Consider the following 18835-nt stretch of genomic DNA (forward strand, 5'->3'; position numbering starts at 1 on the left):
CAGCAGAGGGAGGCCCGCATACCACAAAACAAAAAAAACAACAAAAAAAGAAAAATCTCAAATAAACAACCTAACTTTCCATCTAAAGAAATTAGAATAAGAAAAACAAACAAAACCCAAAGTCATCAGAAGGAAGGAAATAATAAAGATTAGAGTGGAAACAGAGACTAAAAAAACAGTAGAAAAGATCATTGAAAGAAACTGAGTTGTATTTTTAAAAGATATTGATAAAATTGATAAACCTTTAGCCAGACTCATTAAGAAAAAAAGAGAGTGGGCTCAAATAAACATAATTAGAAATGAAAGAGGAGAAGTTATAACCAATGTCATAGAAATACAATCATGAGTGAATACCACAAACAGTTACATGCCGACAAATTGGACAATCTAGAAGAATGCTTAATTCCTAGAAACATACAGTCTTCCAAGATTGAATTAGGAAGGAATAGAAAGTCTGAATAGACCAATTCCTGGTATTGAAATTGAATCAGTAATCAAAAAACTCCCAACAGACAAAACTCCAGTACCAGATGGCTTCACAGGGGAATTCTGCCAAACATTTAAAGAAGAGTTAATCCTTCTCAAACTATTCCAAAAAATTGAAGAGGAGGGAATATCCTAACTCATTCTATAAGGCCAACATTTTACCCTGATACCAAAACCAGACAAAGATACTGCAAAAAAAGAGAATTATAGGCCATTAGAATTTAGTGACAACTGTTCCAAAGTGACATGAGAATGGACAGCTCTGCTTAGAGTTTACATTTTGCTCGTTTCCAACATACTGGGGGTTTCAGGGCAGAACTGAGCAAACCACGGATTTATATGGAGAACTGGAGTTTTGCAAAACTCCTAATTCTGATATTCATTGGGTAACTTCACTTAAATTTATTTAAAGTAATTCCAAAACTGTCAAATCCATATTCACACATAAATGCAAAAGCATATTACAAAGAAATCTATATTTTGTTTTTTAAACTAATTTTTCCTTGAACTTAAGATTCTATTCACTTAAACACAAACTTTATTTAATAACAGGATTTTGGGGGAAATGGTACAATGAAAATTCATATAGATTCTAACGTGCCTCTTGATTTCAGAACTATTGAAATGTAAAAAATCAGGTTTCTCAGAATCAAGGAAATAGAGTTCCACTGAGAATAGAGAGATAATTATACTCTTTATTTTTCACCATGAAATACATAATAATTTCCTGTATTATACTTCATTTGCTTCTGGTTTGGTCTTCTTTGACCTACTTATCCTCTGGAATTTATATATCATTCTTATTTTTCTAGGTCTCCTCTCTACCTTTCTGACATATGTAGTTCCTTAAGAAGTGATTTTATCTATTTCGCAAGGTTTGTAGTATGAAAAGGCCAAATTTTACTGATGGCAATGAACACTTATTTTGCATTTAAATATTAAAACTTCATGTCCTATCTTAATTAATTTTTAAAAATATGTCTGAGTGTGGCAAATTCTATGTAAAATATTTTGACTCTAAAATGTAGTCCAAAATTGAAGCAAATAAGAAATATTAACCCACTTTTGTGTCTGAAGTTTGAACAAATCATATTGAGTCATCAGCGGGATAATCAGAGACCTCATATTTTACCTTCATTTAAGTCTTACTGATAGCCAAACAGGAGGGATTTCATTCATTGTTTTTTACTCCCCAAACTTTTCCTGCATCTCATGTTTTTAAAACATGAGTTTTAAAAAGGGTTAGGGTTAGGGTTAGGGTTAGGGTTAGGGTTAGGGTAAGGGCTTCACCCTTACTAATATTGAAATATGTTTTACATATCATAAAATTACCCTATTCAAATTTACAATTCAGTAATTTCTAGTAAATTTACTGAGTGATGAGCCATCATAATACATCAGCTTTAAATCATTTTAATCATATCTATAAAATCCTTTATGCCGATTTACAGTGAATCTCCATTTCCACCCACAACTCCAGGCAACCACTATTCTATTTTCTGTCTCTATAGATTTGCCTTTTCTCTACATTTTATATAAAAGAATCATACAATATTACATGATTTCTTGTGTCTGTCTTTTACTTAACATTATGTTTTCAAGACCCTTCCATGTTTTAGCACGTGTCAATTGTTCACTAAACAATATTCCATTGTATGAATATACCACACAATTTACCAGCTGATAGATTTTTAGATCGTTTCCCATTTTTGGCTATTATGAATAGTACTGCTATGAATATTTGCATGCAAATCTTTGAGTGGGTATATGCTTTCATTTCTCTTGGGTAGACACCTAGGAATGGAATTGCTGGGTTGTGTGGTAATTATATGTTTATATTTTTTAGAAACTGCCCAGTGTTTTTCCAAAGTGGCTTCTGCATCTCATTTTAGCACTTTCTTTATTGTCAGAGGAAAAAAGACCATGTTTCTGTCATTCATTCATTCATTCATTCACAAAACTCATTTCTTTATTTTGCGTGTGTTGAACACGTACCTTGTCCCAAGAATTAATGATATAACCATAAACACAAAATAGTTTCCTTCAAAGTGCTCACCATCTGTTGGAGAACCAGAGGAATACCTAGATAACTAAATACAGTAAGAGAAGTATGGGAAGCAAAGTCCACCGCTGGGGTTGAGATGCAAAGAAGAGGGAAAAATTCCAGGCTTGGAGGAGCAGGAAAAAGTTTTGGAAAAGGTCACACCGAAGTTGATTTGTGGAGACGTATCTAGGGGAGTGAGGGAGGAAGGGCATTATAAGCCTAGGAGCGGAAAGCATCCTGCCCTGCTTGCAGTCAGAACCCCTTTACCCAGACCACCTTTACTTTTCTTCATAGCAATTATTGCCTACCATGTGCTGTGTAATTTATGTGTTCATTTGTTGAGCTATTGTCTCTTTTCTCCTTGAAAGTAGAGATCTCTGTCTGTTTTGTCCACTGATAAAGCCCAAATATCTGACACGGTATCTGACATGGTACCTGACACAAAGAAATGGTACTCAATAAATATTCATTGAATAAATGAATGTATAACCACAAACAGTTCTGATAAACATGTGTGTTTCATGCTGCATAATACACCAACTACAGATGAAACTTCACTGAGTTGAACAAAATCAGAGTTGCTGGGTAAAGTGGATGGATGGGTAGATGAGGAGGAACACCTTTAAGATTGTAGAACATCACATCACAAAGTGAAGAGCAGTGTCTTGTTTCAGAATTTAAGACTAGATTTGGTAAGACAAGTTTGCACAGTGACCAAAGGATGGTTTGATACTTCTGGTAAGAGAACAAGATTTTTATTACATTAGAATCCAGAGAAAAAATTGCAGGTACCAATGCAGAAATTTCAAGTAACTTTTCAGAAATTTAGGAATGATTGAAGAGGAAGGATGCCATTTGAGAAAGTTATTTAATTAATACAATAAGGAACAAGGGATCAGAGGGGGTGGAGGAGGGAAAGGAGGAAGAAGAGGAGAAAACTGTCATTTCCTTAGGATTTTCCCACCGTGATTGTCATTTTTGAGGCATTTTTTGCAAGCCAAGTAAACAAAGACAATTTTTGACACAGTTGTGATTTTGAATACACCTTGAATGTCTTAGGTACAATGATAAATGCCTTTGCTCATAAAGGAAACATTACTGGGGAAATACTAAAGCATCATTTACTCATATTCATTTTGGCTCTTATTTGAAGGAATCTCAACCATCTCCGTTTTGCAGGAAAGGAATCCAGCCAAATGAAGACTTACAATTTATCTCTTACATATATCTGTATTTAGTTTTTTGTTGATTGACTTTTGTGTTGTTATCATTTAATATGGGCTTCTTGTACTGAAAACAAATTGTCTAGAGACTAATAATGCTATAAATTGGGTGTTCATTGTAATTCAGCTCAATGAAAGCATTTTTCTCTGTGTTTTAATTTTTTTGTTTATTTTGGTTGAATAAGGGGTAGGGACCCTGGGGGAAATGAAATTGTGTTATTAAGCAGGGCTTGATCATGAAGCACCTTTTATACTCTGCTAAGGCACTTAGACTTTATCTAAGAGCAGTTGGGAACCATGCAGGATTTTAATGAAAGAAGAAGTTCATGGAGTGAAGATTTGCTGTGATTGTGATTTGGACACTAAATCAGAGGAAAGGACAGAACTAGAGAGAGGGATAATGGTCTAGAAGACTTTTGCAGTAATTCAGGTGAAAGTTAATGGTGGTCTGAAGGAGGTGGTCTATAAGGGATGCATTGAAGAGCTGTGGCAGAGGCAGCAATGATACAACTTAGTGGTTATTTGCACAGAAGCTGAGAAGGAGATTGAAGCATCAAAGATGTCTTCCATATTTCCTTTTTTTGGGAGACAACTGGATAGAAAGTGATATCATTCACTGAAGAGGAGAACACAGGGGAAAGAGGAGCAGGCATTTCATGGAGTAAAATGATGAGTTTGGTTTTGGATTTTCCACTCTTGGGGAGAGTCTTAGTTTGTGGTGTCACATAACAAAATACCATAGTCTGGGTGCCTCCAACAACAACTATTTGTTCCTCCCAGTTCTGGAGGCTGGGATGTCCAAGATCAAGTTCTGGCAGATTCCATGTCTGCTGAGGGGCTTCTTTCTGGGTGGCAGACAGCTGCTTTCTTGCCATATCCTTAGATGGAGGAGGAGCAGGGAGAAGAGGCGGGACCACTGGTCTCTTCCTCTTCTTATAAAGGCACTAATCCCATCATAGGATTAGTAAGGGCTTCACCCTTATGACTTCATGTAAACCTAATTACCTCCCAAAGGTCCCACCTCCAAATACCATCACTTTAGGGTTTAGGGCTTCAACATATGAATTTGGGATGGGGGGGCACAAATATTGGGTCTGTGGAACACCCATTGAATAGGTACACTAGGCATCTTGGGACAGAAGCACCATAATTGAAATGAGTTTGAAGTATAGGTTTTGGATATGTGTGTACAATGGTTATACATGCAGTCATGGGTGTGTGTATGATTCCCTGTGGAGAGTACTCGAATGAGAAGAGAGTAGGTCTGTGGTTAGAAATCTGGGAAATACTGACATTTAAGAAACAGACAGAGGGAAGAAGACCCTATGAAAGAAAGCAAGGAGTAGTTAGAGGAGAAAGGGGGAAGCAGGAATGTGTTGTTGGAAGAGCAAGATAAGAGGCGTTTCAAGAGGGAGGGAGTGGGCTGTAGTGTCCGTTCCTGGAGTTCAATTAAATGAGGGCTAAAGAGGGTAGTGGGCTTTAGCCACATGAAAATCACTGGAGTTCATGGTAACTACCCCTTCTGTGGAATAGTGGGCATAGAAATGAATGAGGGGAGGGAGTAGAAACAAATGGTGTATATAAATTGTTTTATTCTTTCTAAAATAATTACAGGAATTTACATTAAAATACCCTAGCCTAACATAGGGTTTTTTAAATCGAGGTGAAATTTACATGAGATTATCCATTCTTTAATGAACAATTCCGTGGTGTTTAGTACACTCACAGCATTGTGCAACCACTATCTCTATCTAGTTCCAAAGCATTTTCATCAAGCCAAAGGAAAACCCATACCCTTTAAGCAGTTGCTCCCTATTCCCTACCCCCACCCCAGCCCCTGGCAAACACTAATCTGGGTTCTGTCTCTATAAATTTACCTATTCTGGATATTTCATGTAAATGAAACATGCAATATGTGATGTTTTGTGTCTAGCTTCTTTCCCTTTGCATAATGTTCTCGAGCTTCCTCCACATTAGAGTATGTATCAGTACTTCATTTGTTTTTATGGCTGAATAACACTCCATTGTATGGATAGACCACCATTTATTTATCTGTTCCTCTGTTGATGGACACTTGGACTGTTTCCACCTTTTGACTATTGTGAATAATGCTGCTGTGAACATGCATATGTACATGTATTTATTTGAGTACCTAGTTTCACTTCTTTTGAGTATATATCTAAGAGTGAAATTGCTGGAGCCTAACATAGTTTTTTAAAACTATACTTTTAGTGTGGGTGGGGGAGGGATGGATTGGGAGTCTGGGATTGGCAGATGCAAACTATTATCTATAGAATGGATAAACAACAAAATCCTACTGTATAGCACAGGGAACTACATTCAATATCCTGTGATAAACCATAATGGAAAAGCATGTGAAAAAGAGTGTATCAATATATATGTATAACTGAATCACTTTGCTGTATAGCAGAAATTAACACAACATTGTAAATCAACCATACTTCAATAAAATAAATTTTAAACACTATACGTTTATATAATGCTAACTGAGAGTTCACAAGAAGCACTGTGCATTGTAGAAAAAGTTGACGTACCCAGTCTCTTTTCAAGTTCTTTACCTTCTCTTTGAGATAGGATTGGTGAAACCACCATTCAGTAATTAAATAACACATCAAAAGAGAGATAATTTGAGTGAAAAAAACATGTATAATTTTTAAAGAAGGAAGTGCCCTTTCGAATTGAGTTTTGAGTTTCATAAGAAGGAAGCACTTCAGGTGAAGAGTTTGGATAAGTTGACTCATGTAGGAGAGAGAAGACAGGACAGGGCTAAGGTTGGAAGTTTCACAGTTTAATTTTTCTGAAGAAAGAGTGCAAGTTGCACCCTATTTGGTGATAAGGGAAGGAAACGCAGATGAAGAGCACCCGTGGTGCTGATTTCATAGCTAGCTGACTCTAAAAATTAAGATTGTATTTTCAAAACCAATTTTTGCTCATCTCCCAATAACTGACTCTTCTATGTTTAATCTTGTGGATTGTAATTCTCCATTCAGAGACACCAGTGTAGATGGAAGATTTGAGTTCTGTCTATGATAAGCAATCTAGCCTCCTATGGTTCAGTTAAATTTTGTTCATAAAATAAAGATTAAGAAATTTTTAGAGGTGGAGCAATGATTACATTTCCTATAAAATTCTTGGTGTTTTAAAGTGGCATTCATTCGACGTCCTTAAAAGTGTCATTTTCCTCTGCTGTCTTTCCTGTATAGAAAAAACTTCTGGGAATTGATTGTGGAACTGAGATTTTCCAAGACATGGCTCTGTGATTTAACCCCCAAGGAACTTCCTAAAGACTTGGGAAAGGAAAAGATGTTTGTTGAGTATCTGTTAAGTGTTTTATTTGTCTGAGCTCACTTAAGTCCTGTAACAACCAGTAGGTGGTAGATCCATGATATGAACCTCAATTTACTAACTCCAAGTCAGGCCTCTGCTCGCCATATGATAGCGTGCTAATCAGGTTCCTTCTTATGTGCTTGTGGCTTGTTGAGAGAAGTAGGATGAGAAAGATGCTGAGGAGAGCAGGAAGTGGAGCTCTGATAGGTGAGCTCTGATGTTTTCTAGGAAGACACAAAGGGGTCGGGCAGGTCCTACTGTGCCGCACATTGGCTGTCACTAAACTGTGCCATGTTACTTCTCAGGGAAAGATTCTGGATGATTTATCAGAAGACTATTAACTCCTCTTAAAAATATGTATCTAGGATAAGTCCAATGCTGATTCAGAGGGGTATCTTTTGACACACCTCCATTTCACTTACTCTATCTCTATTCAACATATATGATCTCAATAAGTGAACTGCTAAGATGGACACTTTTATTCATAGTTGTGTATGTATTTGTTTCAGTCAGAGAAAGCTGATGGATTTATCAACCTGCCTGATTTCACTGTAGAGAGAGCATCTGAATGCAAGAAAAAGCAGTAAGTTGTCTATCATTTTCCACAAAATATGGAGCCAGGATAACATCTCTTTATAGTGTTCCTCAGGTGATAAGGTGATTTGGAAGGTAATGATGGTGACATTAAAACGTCTGAGAATTTTGACTTTATGGGTTGGAACCCCAAACAATAATAGAAGCGTTGAACCTCTTGTTTTCTGGAATTTCATTCTGAGGAGCAGGTGGATTTTAAAACCCCACGGAGGGCTTCCCTGGTGGCGCAGTGGTTGAGAGTCCACCCGCCGATGCGGGGGACGCGGGTTCGTGCCCCGGTCCGGGAGGATCCCACATGCCGCGGAGCGGCTGGGCCCGTGAGCCACGGCCGCTGGGCCTGCGCGTCCGGAGCCTGTGCTCCGCAGTGGGAGGGGCCACAGCAGTGAGAGGCCCGCGTACCGCAAAAAAACAAAACAAAACAAAAAACGAACAAAAAAACCGCCACGGAGCCCTGGCAGGGTGTGCTGTTAACGATGGTGTCTGTGATCCAGTGAAAAGCCAGTTGCCATCCAGGACTGGCAGGGTGGTGAGATGTCAAGGCTGTGTCCTTGTAAAGAGAATGACTACATAGGACTCACGAGAGCTGCAGATATGATACAAAACCAGTTTCTTTTGCTTAGTTCATGAAATTGTCAGTAGCATCCTTGGAATTGAATTCTCTGAGATGTCTTAGACTTGGGGATTAGCCCCCTGATATAACTGAAGTCCAAAAGATTTGAGAGCTGACAGGAACCAAGAATCACCAGCCCATGACTCTAGACCAGCTATCCAGACTCCCAGTTAAGTGCTTGTCCCATGATAGGATCCAGCTGCATTTTGCATATGTGTCCTCTTCACCTTTTACTTATTCTTTATTCTGCTTTTGACATCTTTTCCTGTTTTATTAGAGTGGGGCAGTTCCCTATTGACCTGTGTTCCTAGCGGCAGCAGTTGATTAGTTTTTTTTTAATGAATAAACTGGTGTGGGCTTTAAGTCTTTGCCATTCTGATATAGCTTCCTGTCTTTAGAGATACACGAGGTTGTGGCTTTGACCACACTGGTCATTTACAAAAACTCTGGCCCACACAGCAGGACTTCCTGTCTAAATGGTAAAAGGGAAATACTTTGTTATCTTCAAAGTTCTATACTTTTCTTTTAAATGAAAAATCTGCCTTATATTTTTCCTTTACAGAAATAGAGAATTTCTGTAATAGAGAATAGCTTGGATAAAGTTTTTGATGTGTTTTCACGGTGTAGAAGTTTTATACTTGATTGTTTTTCTGTAAATACAATTATTGTATATGCTTGATTGAATTTGAATGTATACTTTGCTTGAAGGAATTGATCTGAGTATTTTGAAGTGATACACCTATCACTTTATATTTTAATTTATTGTCTATTTATAGCAAAACAGCAAATGAAAATAAAAGAATATATCCATATGTTTTATTTATTTATTTATTTATTTTTTTCTTTTCGGTACGCGGGCCTCTCACCGCTGTGGCCTCTCCCTTTGCGGAGCACAGGCTCCGGACGCGCAGGCCCAGCGGCCATGGCTCACGGGCCCAGCCGCTCCGCGGCATGTGGGATCTTCGCGGACCGGGGCACGAACCCGCGTCCCCCGCATCGGCAGGCGGACTCTCAACCACTGCGCCACAAGGGAAGCCCCATATGTTTTAAATAGAAACTATGGATCAGCCACGACTCAGTCCTGGTCTGGATGTCCTGACATGATGAATTACCCCTCTGTTCTCTACATAAAATAGAGATTAGACAATAGGTATTTAACGTAATTAAAACTTTTGTTTTGGTAAATTAACAAAGAAAGCAGACGAAACTTATATTTGACTATTTTACTTTCGACTATTCTGTTGACTACGCTAACTTCTAATTTCTTATGTGTCTGTGCTTTTCCCCCTTCAAGTGCTTTTAAGATCAGCCATCCACAGATCAAGACCTTTTATTTTGCAGCTGAGAATGTTCAGGAAATGAACCTGTAAGTAGAGAAACATCACCAAATCCAATCTTTACGGGAACAGATTACTTTGGTCAGGTGTCCGAATTTTAAGCACATGTGCATATCAATTATTATTTTTTTAATTTCTGCTGCTTTAAGGATTAATCTCCTTAGCAGGTATAAAGTCTTCTTGCTTTCTTTTCTAGTATTTAGAAGCATTTTGGAGAACGACACAGGTCAAAATGGCTATTTTAGGAAGAGGTAATAAGGTTCTTCTGAGGGAACCACTAAGTTGAGGAAGGAATAGAAGACATTATAAGAAAATGTTAGCGTGAGAATGAGCACCACAGGGGGAAAAGCTTCAAAGAATTGTGTAACTGATCTCACAGCTTTCAGAATTCTACGTGAAAAATACCTCTGCAGCATTTCCTATGTGCTGTGTGATTATCATGATGATTTTTGGCCTCTTTGGCCTCTTGCTTTAGAAATGTAAAGGAAAAAAAAAGCTGCTTTTTATTAAACATCTATGAGCAAGAGTACACACACACACACACACACACACACACACACACACACACACACATAGATTCACTGGAGTACACACACACACACACACATATGCACACATAGATTCACTGAGATGCACATAAGGAATGTCGCATGCAAGTTATCTACTCATGGAAATTTTTAAAAGTAAACTGGCATAGTCCCATTTCTTTGTTCTCTTTCTCTAAAAGTAAGATATCTACATTTAAAATTCTACTAAGTTTCAGTATGTTCATTGTATTTCAACTTCTTATAATTTGTATCCTGTTTAGTTTTATCTGCAATATTGAACCATGTATAAAAGCTAACAATAAGGAAATGTCTATGTTTCTCCACTGGCCTGAACATATACTGCAATTGAATAGTGAACAATGAATTTTGTTATGCAAAATACAAGATATGCAAGCAGAATAGTTTGATGTAATTTAATGGCTCTTCAAACACTTCCAATATGGAAACGTAGATAAAGACACACTTTTTTTCTTTGATCACCTAGTCCCTAGTTTCAATGGTCTTCATACATTTTGTTCATGTCTCCTCTAAAGGGATTTTGAAAAACTTTTTAGTCATTGCAAATTTATAATGGGATACCCATTTTTAAAAATCTAAGTTTAAGCAGTTGCAAAATATATAATTTCTGGTATATTACATACATTGACATTTGAAAATAAAGCAATTACATCTGTCTTTTAAAATATCTCTTATTATCCAAATACCATAATGATCTGATACAACCACACCATTGTGAAAAACAATGCATAAACAAAGCTCTTATTTCACAGGAATTTTCTATTATTCGTTTTCTTCTTGAAATCACATTAACATTGCACTTCCTCCACATAATCCTATCGTAGTATGAGATATTTTATATTTGAAAGTCTTTTATTGATCACAGTTACATGTTTCTGCAACAAAATATCTAAATTGACATTATTTTTATAAATGATTTGTCACCATAAAGCTCTAAATGCTGAATTTTCTTGTTTTGTTACCAATTTTGAATGTTAGTTGTAAATAATCAAAGTAACATGCATATTTTACGAATTTTGAAGAAAAAATCTATCAACTAAAGTTTAAAAAAATACTGGAAGTGTATTCCTAAATGAGATGAATGAGTTATGTTTTTTGCTTCTTCAATTGGGTTATGTATCTGTAGATGGATATTACTTATTGCTAGCATGAGTAAAAACAATATCAATTCTATTTCTTTCTTATTTTATAGAAGTAACTGCTGAGTAAACTTCATAAACATAAATAGTTGATAATTGAGTTATGTCATAGCAATAGTTCTCAAATCTTTGTACTCTTTCCGAGTTATCTGGTAACTAGATTAGGCCATCTTCAGTTTTGTTGAAAGCAAAGAATTGGAAAACACTTGAATTGTGATTATCAAAGCAATTTGATACCTAGTCATTAATGATATTAATTTTCTTAACATTGACAACACTATTGTAAATTGTTCCATTTTTAAACCTATAGGTACTTACACCACTGGACAACCCTAATATGAGTGAAAGGGAAGCCTTTTTTAAAGTAAGAGAAAGGTGAAAGTGAAAAGAAAGTGGATAACCAAGATGATGTCTTGATCCTAATACTCAGTTTCTTAACCACTGCGCCACCAGGGAAACCCTACAGCTTTGCTCTGCGGTAGCCCCTGAAGAGCTTCCTTTCTTACTGATGAGGTCAGTTTAAGCCAGGACGGAGTGCATCTGGGTATTTCTTAGTGAGATGCAGAGGTGCTAGGGAAGGAGGGAGTGGTATTTGGAGAGATGGATCCTGTTTCAGAAGTTCGCCTCCTTGGGAAACTTCCTTTTTGGGTGGTGACGTTTCTCTCAGTGATGATGAAGGAAAAGGTAGTTAAGTTTAATAGAAGCACTGTGTGTTCTGCAGGGACCCTCAATTTACAAGTATAGGGGTGAGTAATTAAAGGTAATGAAAGAGTTGGTTTCTGAACAAAGACTGGTGGTAGCTGCCTTTCTCAGACGGTGTTTGTGGGAAAAATGTCATTTTGTGCATCGGTTTCTTAACACTTGTGCTTCTTCAACACACACATTCACATCCAGTTAACATAAAACAAACTCCCAGGAAACATCTGTCATCTTCTTTTATGTAAATATGTCTTTTTGTGCATCCATCTATTTAGACACAAATAGAAAGTTTGCTACTGCCTGGATGTTTTTTAAAAAGTGCTTAGCAAAGGAGATACTCCAACCCCGTGGGTTCTAGAAAGAAAACAAACAAGTTTCTGAACAATCACTAGTTTTTCCCAGCAAGTAACTGATGGTGGCAATGAAAGGTATGTGAGTTTTGGGTAAGGGCTGAGAGGAATCTGCTTTACTGTTCAATACTCTTCTGCTATATCTGGAAAGGAACTTAGAAATGTCTTTTCTTATTTCAGGCATTCTCAATTTATCTATTTTTTTTGTCTTGTTATGTTAAAAAAAGAAGTTTGTCTATTTCACTTTGAGGTGATTTTTTTTGGCGGGCAGGGTCAGTTTATACAATTATGAAATCAGGAGTAAACCAGGAATTAGTGAGCCATTAAATTCATTGTGATTAGTTTTTAAAAATGTACTTTTAAGTGTTTCTTTTAGTTGAGTAATGCATAAAACATATTCTTGTAAAGAATCATGTAATACAGAAGTATGTAAAGTGAAAACCTTCCCATTCCCCCAACTTTACCTTCCCGTTCTACTTCTTTCCCTAAGATTAAGCCACTTTGACAATATAACTATGTCCTTTCTGAGGCTTTTCTTTGCATACCAAGTCTTGTATAATACATATGCAAATATATGGTTTTAGAAGCACATTGAATCAGGATAAACACTTTGTTTTGTACTTGCTTTTTTCACTTAATAGTATGTTAGGATTTTTCCAGGTCATTACAAGGCCCTCCACCCCATCTCAGTCTTTTTATTAGCTTCTTAATAACATGGTACTTTTGGAATTGGTACCATACTTTATCCGTTTTCCTGTTAATGGACAATTATATCAGTTTTTTCTTTTTGCCTTTGCAAGCCTTATTGAATTAATATTCTTTCACATTTATTTATGTACATGAAGGTGTGTTTTGTAGGATAGATATTTATAATTAGGATTATTGGGTGAAGGGGATGGAAATTTATGTTTTGAATAGTATCATCAAATTACCTGCTTAATATTGGCTGTTCCAGTTTTTCATGGTCAACTCGGCAAAGGATGAGAATGGTTTTCCTAAATCTAATAGAAATCAGCAATATTTAAAATTTTTGCCAATCTAGTGGTGAAAAATATTTTCCTGTGCATTTCCCAAAATACTACCGAGGCTCAGAATTTTTCCATATATTTATTAGCCATTTGTACTTTTTTGGTCATTTTCTGTTTCTTAGTTTTGTTTATTTTTCTACTGAGTCTTGATGAGCATTTTTCAGTTCCTATGGCATGATCTGGTCCCAGGTATTGGTCTAGTTTTAAGTGGCCATGAGAGACTCATGTTTATCATGGTGCAAAAGGGGACTTTCTAAATGAGGCTGGAGCTCATCTTCAGTCTTGTAGGCAGTTCTATTTTATTTATTTTTAAAAATAAAATTTATTACATATTTCCTGTTAAAAAATAATCAATACAGCAAGACCATGGCAGGATGAGGGTTGGGTAGGGGTTCCTAATTTGTTGACAATTGCATACTTGGGAATGTGCAATATTTGTGCTATAGTAGGGGAGTAGCTGGGTGATTTACCAGGATTTACAGGACTAGAAAAAATAAAACGTGTAGGTGAATCAATAAATATATAGGATTATTTTTATCATTTTGTTGATATTGATTGACTTAGGCTACTTATGTTTCAAAAAAAGATGAATACACATTATGGGATATTTTTTAAAAATAAAGAAAACTGGAAAGAAGTGGGAAATACATCACGTAGATTATCGCTATCGCCAAATGATATTTTTCCCTTTAAATAGAAGGTTATATAGCTAGGAACATATGAAATAGATACATTTTGTATCTTTTAAAAATTTGTGTATTAAAATAAGTTTCTAACTGAACCCTTGAAAAGGAACTACAGCGGCCTGAAGTCATAAGCCAAGTTTGTGTTCCTTAAGGTTTGTCTAGTTCTTTTTTCATTATTGATGGGTAGTTGAAATTCATTGCCAATAAAATGGTAAATCAATGGAAGATGAGACATTGTCAATTTTTACCTGACATAAAATTTTTCAAGAAATTGAAATTTTCCCCAGCTTAGGAATAACTGTGAAGCTTTGGCCAGATCTTTTTACTGATTGATATAAAGATTGTGGTTTAAAGATAGATCATCTTCATTTTGTGTGTGTGTGTGTGAAATAAGCTTACATTTTAAGAATTAAAGAGATGGAGCTTTAAAGGTCAAGTTAAGAAATTCATTTTGATGGTTGATAAGAATTTCAAATACACAATTACAAAACATATATTTGTTTGTATATTTAGAATATCGAATGTAGTTGCCCACTTTAACTAGCTGTATAATGGGCCACCTCATTTCTTATCTGACAAAGAATGCCCTAAGTATGGACAGTATTGTGAAACCAGAGGTCCTAGGTTTCCATACCACAAACGTAGGCTGTTTCTAGAAATGTTTAGACTGACCATAGCACTATGACTTGATTTTATTATAAAGTCTGGTACAAGACCTTCCTTTAGGGTCTAGCTTAAAGGTGAATATGTTGGGGACCAGTGTCTCTGGTCAAACATTTATTTTCTATTTGAATTTTAGGTGGTTAAACAAATTTGGATCAGCTGTAATCCATCTTGAATCCACTACAAAGGATGAAGGTATGTTCTATTTTCAATTTCTGAAAATTTAGCAAGAATATGAGAATAAGGTGAAAATACAATGTCAAGTTCTATGTATAGTCTTGTTCTAATGAACCATACTTTGTTATTTAAAATTATCTGAAAATATGTATAGACAGACATAGACACACAGGCTCACCAACATGGAATAGAGCTTCCCATGCTGGCTAAGAATGCTTTTCACACTTCACCCACACGTTAGCAGCTGTAGGCTTTACTGAGATCGCAACCAATTGCCAATGCAAATGTTTTATTGCCCCACTTACTGAATTCTTACTCATAGACATGATCTCGTCATGTTCGAGACAGATAACTTTCAGCCCACTGTTTCCTCTCTGATATTTTAGTATTTCCACCAGGTGTGTGCTGAGACTAATTACCCTAAGTCTGTACCAGGAGCCTGAATGTCAGATTGGGACAGAGGCCATAGTTTTAGCTCAGTCTGTAGCTTTCAGGGTCCAAAAGCTACAAGAGTCTAATTCTTCTTAATGATGCAGTTACTCCTTAATATTGAGAAGAAAGAGGATTTAGGTGCCAGGGTCCCAGAGCTGACACTATTTCTGAAATGCTCAGACCACATAAAACTTGGAAATTGGAAGTAGGGAGTTATAACTTTGGAGAACAAAATCATAAAATCTTAAATTTAGAAATGAAAAAGTGGCAACTTGATTTAAAACAATAAAGAAGTGTAATGCAATACTGTGAAATCAGTGTCCTAATCATCTCCTTGGTCTTCTTTTCCATGAAATAAACACCCATTATATATTTGAAGTATATTGATAGATTGTGAGCAAAAAGTAACTACACAAAAACCTTCTCCTTTTGCTGGTATGTAAGGCCTTCTATGATATGGCCTCAAGCAACCTTTCAGCTTTGTTTTCCACCCTGTCCCGTAGGGGACTCTGAATACTTGGCTCAGTCTGTGTCCTCAGCCTGGTACCCCCATTACTCTGTGTGCACCATTGATGGTTTACTTATCCTGCCATTTTCAGCTCATTAAGATTCCTATGCTCAAAATTAATCACTACTGACTTTGTGCTCCCTTAGTGTATGACTCACACCTCTTTTGAGGAATTAGTTTAATTTTCCCTGAGCTATGGTTAGTCGTCTTTCTGCTTATTGGACACTCTTTGAGGGCAGAAACCCTCACAGAGGGAAACTCTTATGTATCAGGTAGCTCACTAGATAAGTGCTTTCTGAATTGGATTGGAAATGCAATAGCCAGATGGAGAAGAACCTCTGCTCATGCATTATGGAATAAGTGATGACAGTGTTGAAACATTCAGCATTTTCCTTTTTGTTATAGAATGCTACAGTGAGAGTGAACAGGAAGATCCCGAAATAGCTGTCGAGACACGACCCCCTCATTACTCTGCGGAGACTCTCTCTCCTTTGGTACGTACCGACGTAATTGGTCTGTTGGTCATCGATCAAATGTGTGGATGTCGTTCCTTCCAGTTGGGTAGAAACTACCTTGACTAATACATTTTTAGAGGAGGCTAAGTTAAGGTACTTGCCAAAGAGCAAGTGCAATTCTCAGGGTGCTGATTTTGAGCCTTCTCCATAGCAACCCATTGGTATGACAAATTCGGTGCATTTGTGTGTGACCCACAGATGTATTATGCTCAGAGGATTCATGGTAATGCGAAGGACTTCTAGGTAATAGGCCAATGCTTGCAAAGATTTGTTTTATAATGTTTATTTATATCCTACTTGTTCTCAGAAAGAATTGAAAATACCTTGCCTAGGTGCATGCACTCTAACGATGTAAAATGAATATAAAGCGGATGAAGGCAATAACGTGAAGAGAAAATTAGAATCAGAAAGATAGCAGGAAGCCAGGAGTGGGGTTAGTGCATTAAATCTGGGTATGGAATGATTCAGTATATTTACTAGAGAGAAGTCCAAGTTTGAGTCTAAGCTTTAGAAGCATCCAGTGTAAGTTCAGGTTATTAATGGACGTTAAGACTATGGAGAGTTGCTTTATATTTGGATGTTCATGGGCGTTATAGCGATGGCATGTAGAAGGAGTCAAGCAAAGATCTTTGGCGAGGTTGATTTATGGCTTTTATACCTACCATATACCAGCACTTATAAAGGTACTTTAAATATATAATCATTTACTTCCCCCAGATAACCCTGAAATGCAGTATTATTTAATCTGCATTTCCCTGATTACGAATGAGGTCAAGCATCTTTTCATGTTTTTTTTGATATTTGGATTTTCTGTTTTGTTAAGCGTCTCAAGTCTTTTGTACATTTTTAGCTGTCTTACTCCTATTATTTTGGATTTATAGGATTTCTTTATTAATCTGTACATTAGTCCTTTGTCAGTTAAAAATGAGGCAGATCTTCTTTCCCAGTCTATGGCTTTTATATTTTTTAAACTCTGTTTCTTTTTGTTCACAGATGCTCTTGATTTCTATGTGTCAGGTTTATCCATCACTTCTGTTGTGGTTGGTGTCTGTTTCTGGCTTACATATTGTTTCCTATTCCCAGGTCATGAGGACATAGATATTACTATCTCATTTCATGGATTGGGAAACAGAGGTTCAGAGAGGTAGAATGGCCTGGTCATACCCCCAGTAAATGGAGCACCTGAGATGGGAACCCCGGTCTGTCTAGCTTTATAGCATATGCTCTTTCCATTCTACTATGATACTCGTTCATCCATGGACCCAAATAACTATAAGTTCTAATAGGTTATTGCAACTCCTTCACTAACCAGACCTCTTCTGCCACAATTTTCTGTTTTGTGTGATAAGGTTCTCGATCTTTATTTGCCAGTTCCTGGGTTTAAGGTGTTAATATCATTTAAATAATGACTTCTACTGTTTTTATCTGCTGTCAGTGGGGTATTGTGGTCACTTTTCTAATTTATTTGGCTAGCAGCTGAGACCAGAAATAAATATTTATTGAATGAATAGTCATTAAAAATCTATTAAATAGGATTAGCCAAAGTTAAGTAAGACATAAATAAAATTAAACTTTGAGTATGGTAAAATGTCGACCAATTTTTGAACTAGATTTACAATATAGCCTTTCTTAATATAGTTTTCCCTTGAAGTAGTCTATCTCCTCTTTTAAAATCAGTTTCTGCATTTAGAAAAAATGAAATAGATGTGCCTTGCTGGTCTAATAGAGAAGCCTGTATTTCTGTTTAGTTTCTTTTTGCCTTCATCTCTGTTTCTCTATTTTTGTCTGTCTCTTATATGACTTAGTTTTGTTCTGAAATCCTGTGATTTTCAGTTTTATAATGGCAAACTATATCACAGATTACAAAGAGCATTGTCAGGCATCTAGAACTCTACTTGATGAAAGTAAAAGCAACAAAGTTGTCTTCTTAGAGGAAGGATCATGGCTCAGTTGCATTATGCAATGATAGTCTTACATAATGTTAGAGTAGGAGCCCAGAGAATGCTTGTTTCAAAACAAATAAACGAAGGGATGGATGTGAGACCAGGAAGTTAGGTCATTGAAGTGGGAGTATTCTTTAGAATGTCATTCTAAACGTTAATCAAATGTTATTCCTTAAAGTTATAAGAAGTTAAGCATTTTTTTGAAGACCACTATGGCTAACATTATTTTTTCTGAAGAAATGTCTTAGAAATAGATAAATGTTGAGCAGTTAGATTTTATTTTCCTTAGAAACAGAGTATGTTGCTCCTGCTTGCATATTTCCCAGGCAGATTTTGGTTTTGTTTTCTCTTGTTTCTGAAAAACAGACATGCCAGACACTTGGTTAAAATAACATTTAAGCTTTTTATCTAAACAGATGAAATTTTAAAGATCATGGTAACTGGGCTTCCCTGGTGGCGCAGTGGTTGAGAATCTGCCTGCCAATGC

At 36.4% G+C, this 18835-nt stretch overlaps 2 protein-coding genes across 2 annotated transcripts in view; one reads left to right on the forward strand and one right to left on the reverse strand.

Annotated features, from left to right (window-relative positions):
- IPCEF1 (interaction protein for cytohesin exchange factors 1) overlaps positions 1-18835 on the forward strand; it is a 167287-nt gene that overhangs the window by 112541 nt on the left and 35911 nt on the right. Inside the window, exons 7-10 of the mRNA XM_055087433.1 lie at positions 7611-7684; positions 9600-9671; positions 14910-14968; positions 16296-16384. Coding sequence (XP_054943408.1) covers positions 7611-7684; positions 9600-9671; positions 14910-14968; positions 16296-16384 — 294 coding nt within the window. The remainder of the gene's footprint in view (positions 1-7610; positions 7685-9599; positions 9672-14909; positions 14969-16295; positions 16385-18835) is intronic.
- OPRM1 (opioid receptor mu 1) overlaps positions 1-18835 on the reverse strand; it is a 169720-nt gene that overhangs the window by 23660 nt on the left and 127225 nt on the right. The window lies entirely within an intron of this gene.

The sequence above is a fragment of the Physeter macrocephalus genome, chromosome 10 (assembly GCF_002837175.3).
Source record: "Physeter macrocephalus isolate SW-GA chromosome 10, ASM283717v5, whole genome shotgun sequence".
Classification (NCBI taxonomy): domain Eukaryota; kingdom Metazoa; phylum Chordata; class Mammalia; order Artiodactyla; family Physeteridae; genus Physeter; species Physeter macrocephalus.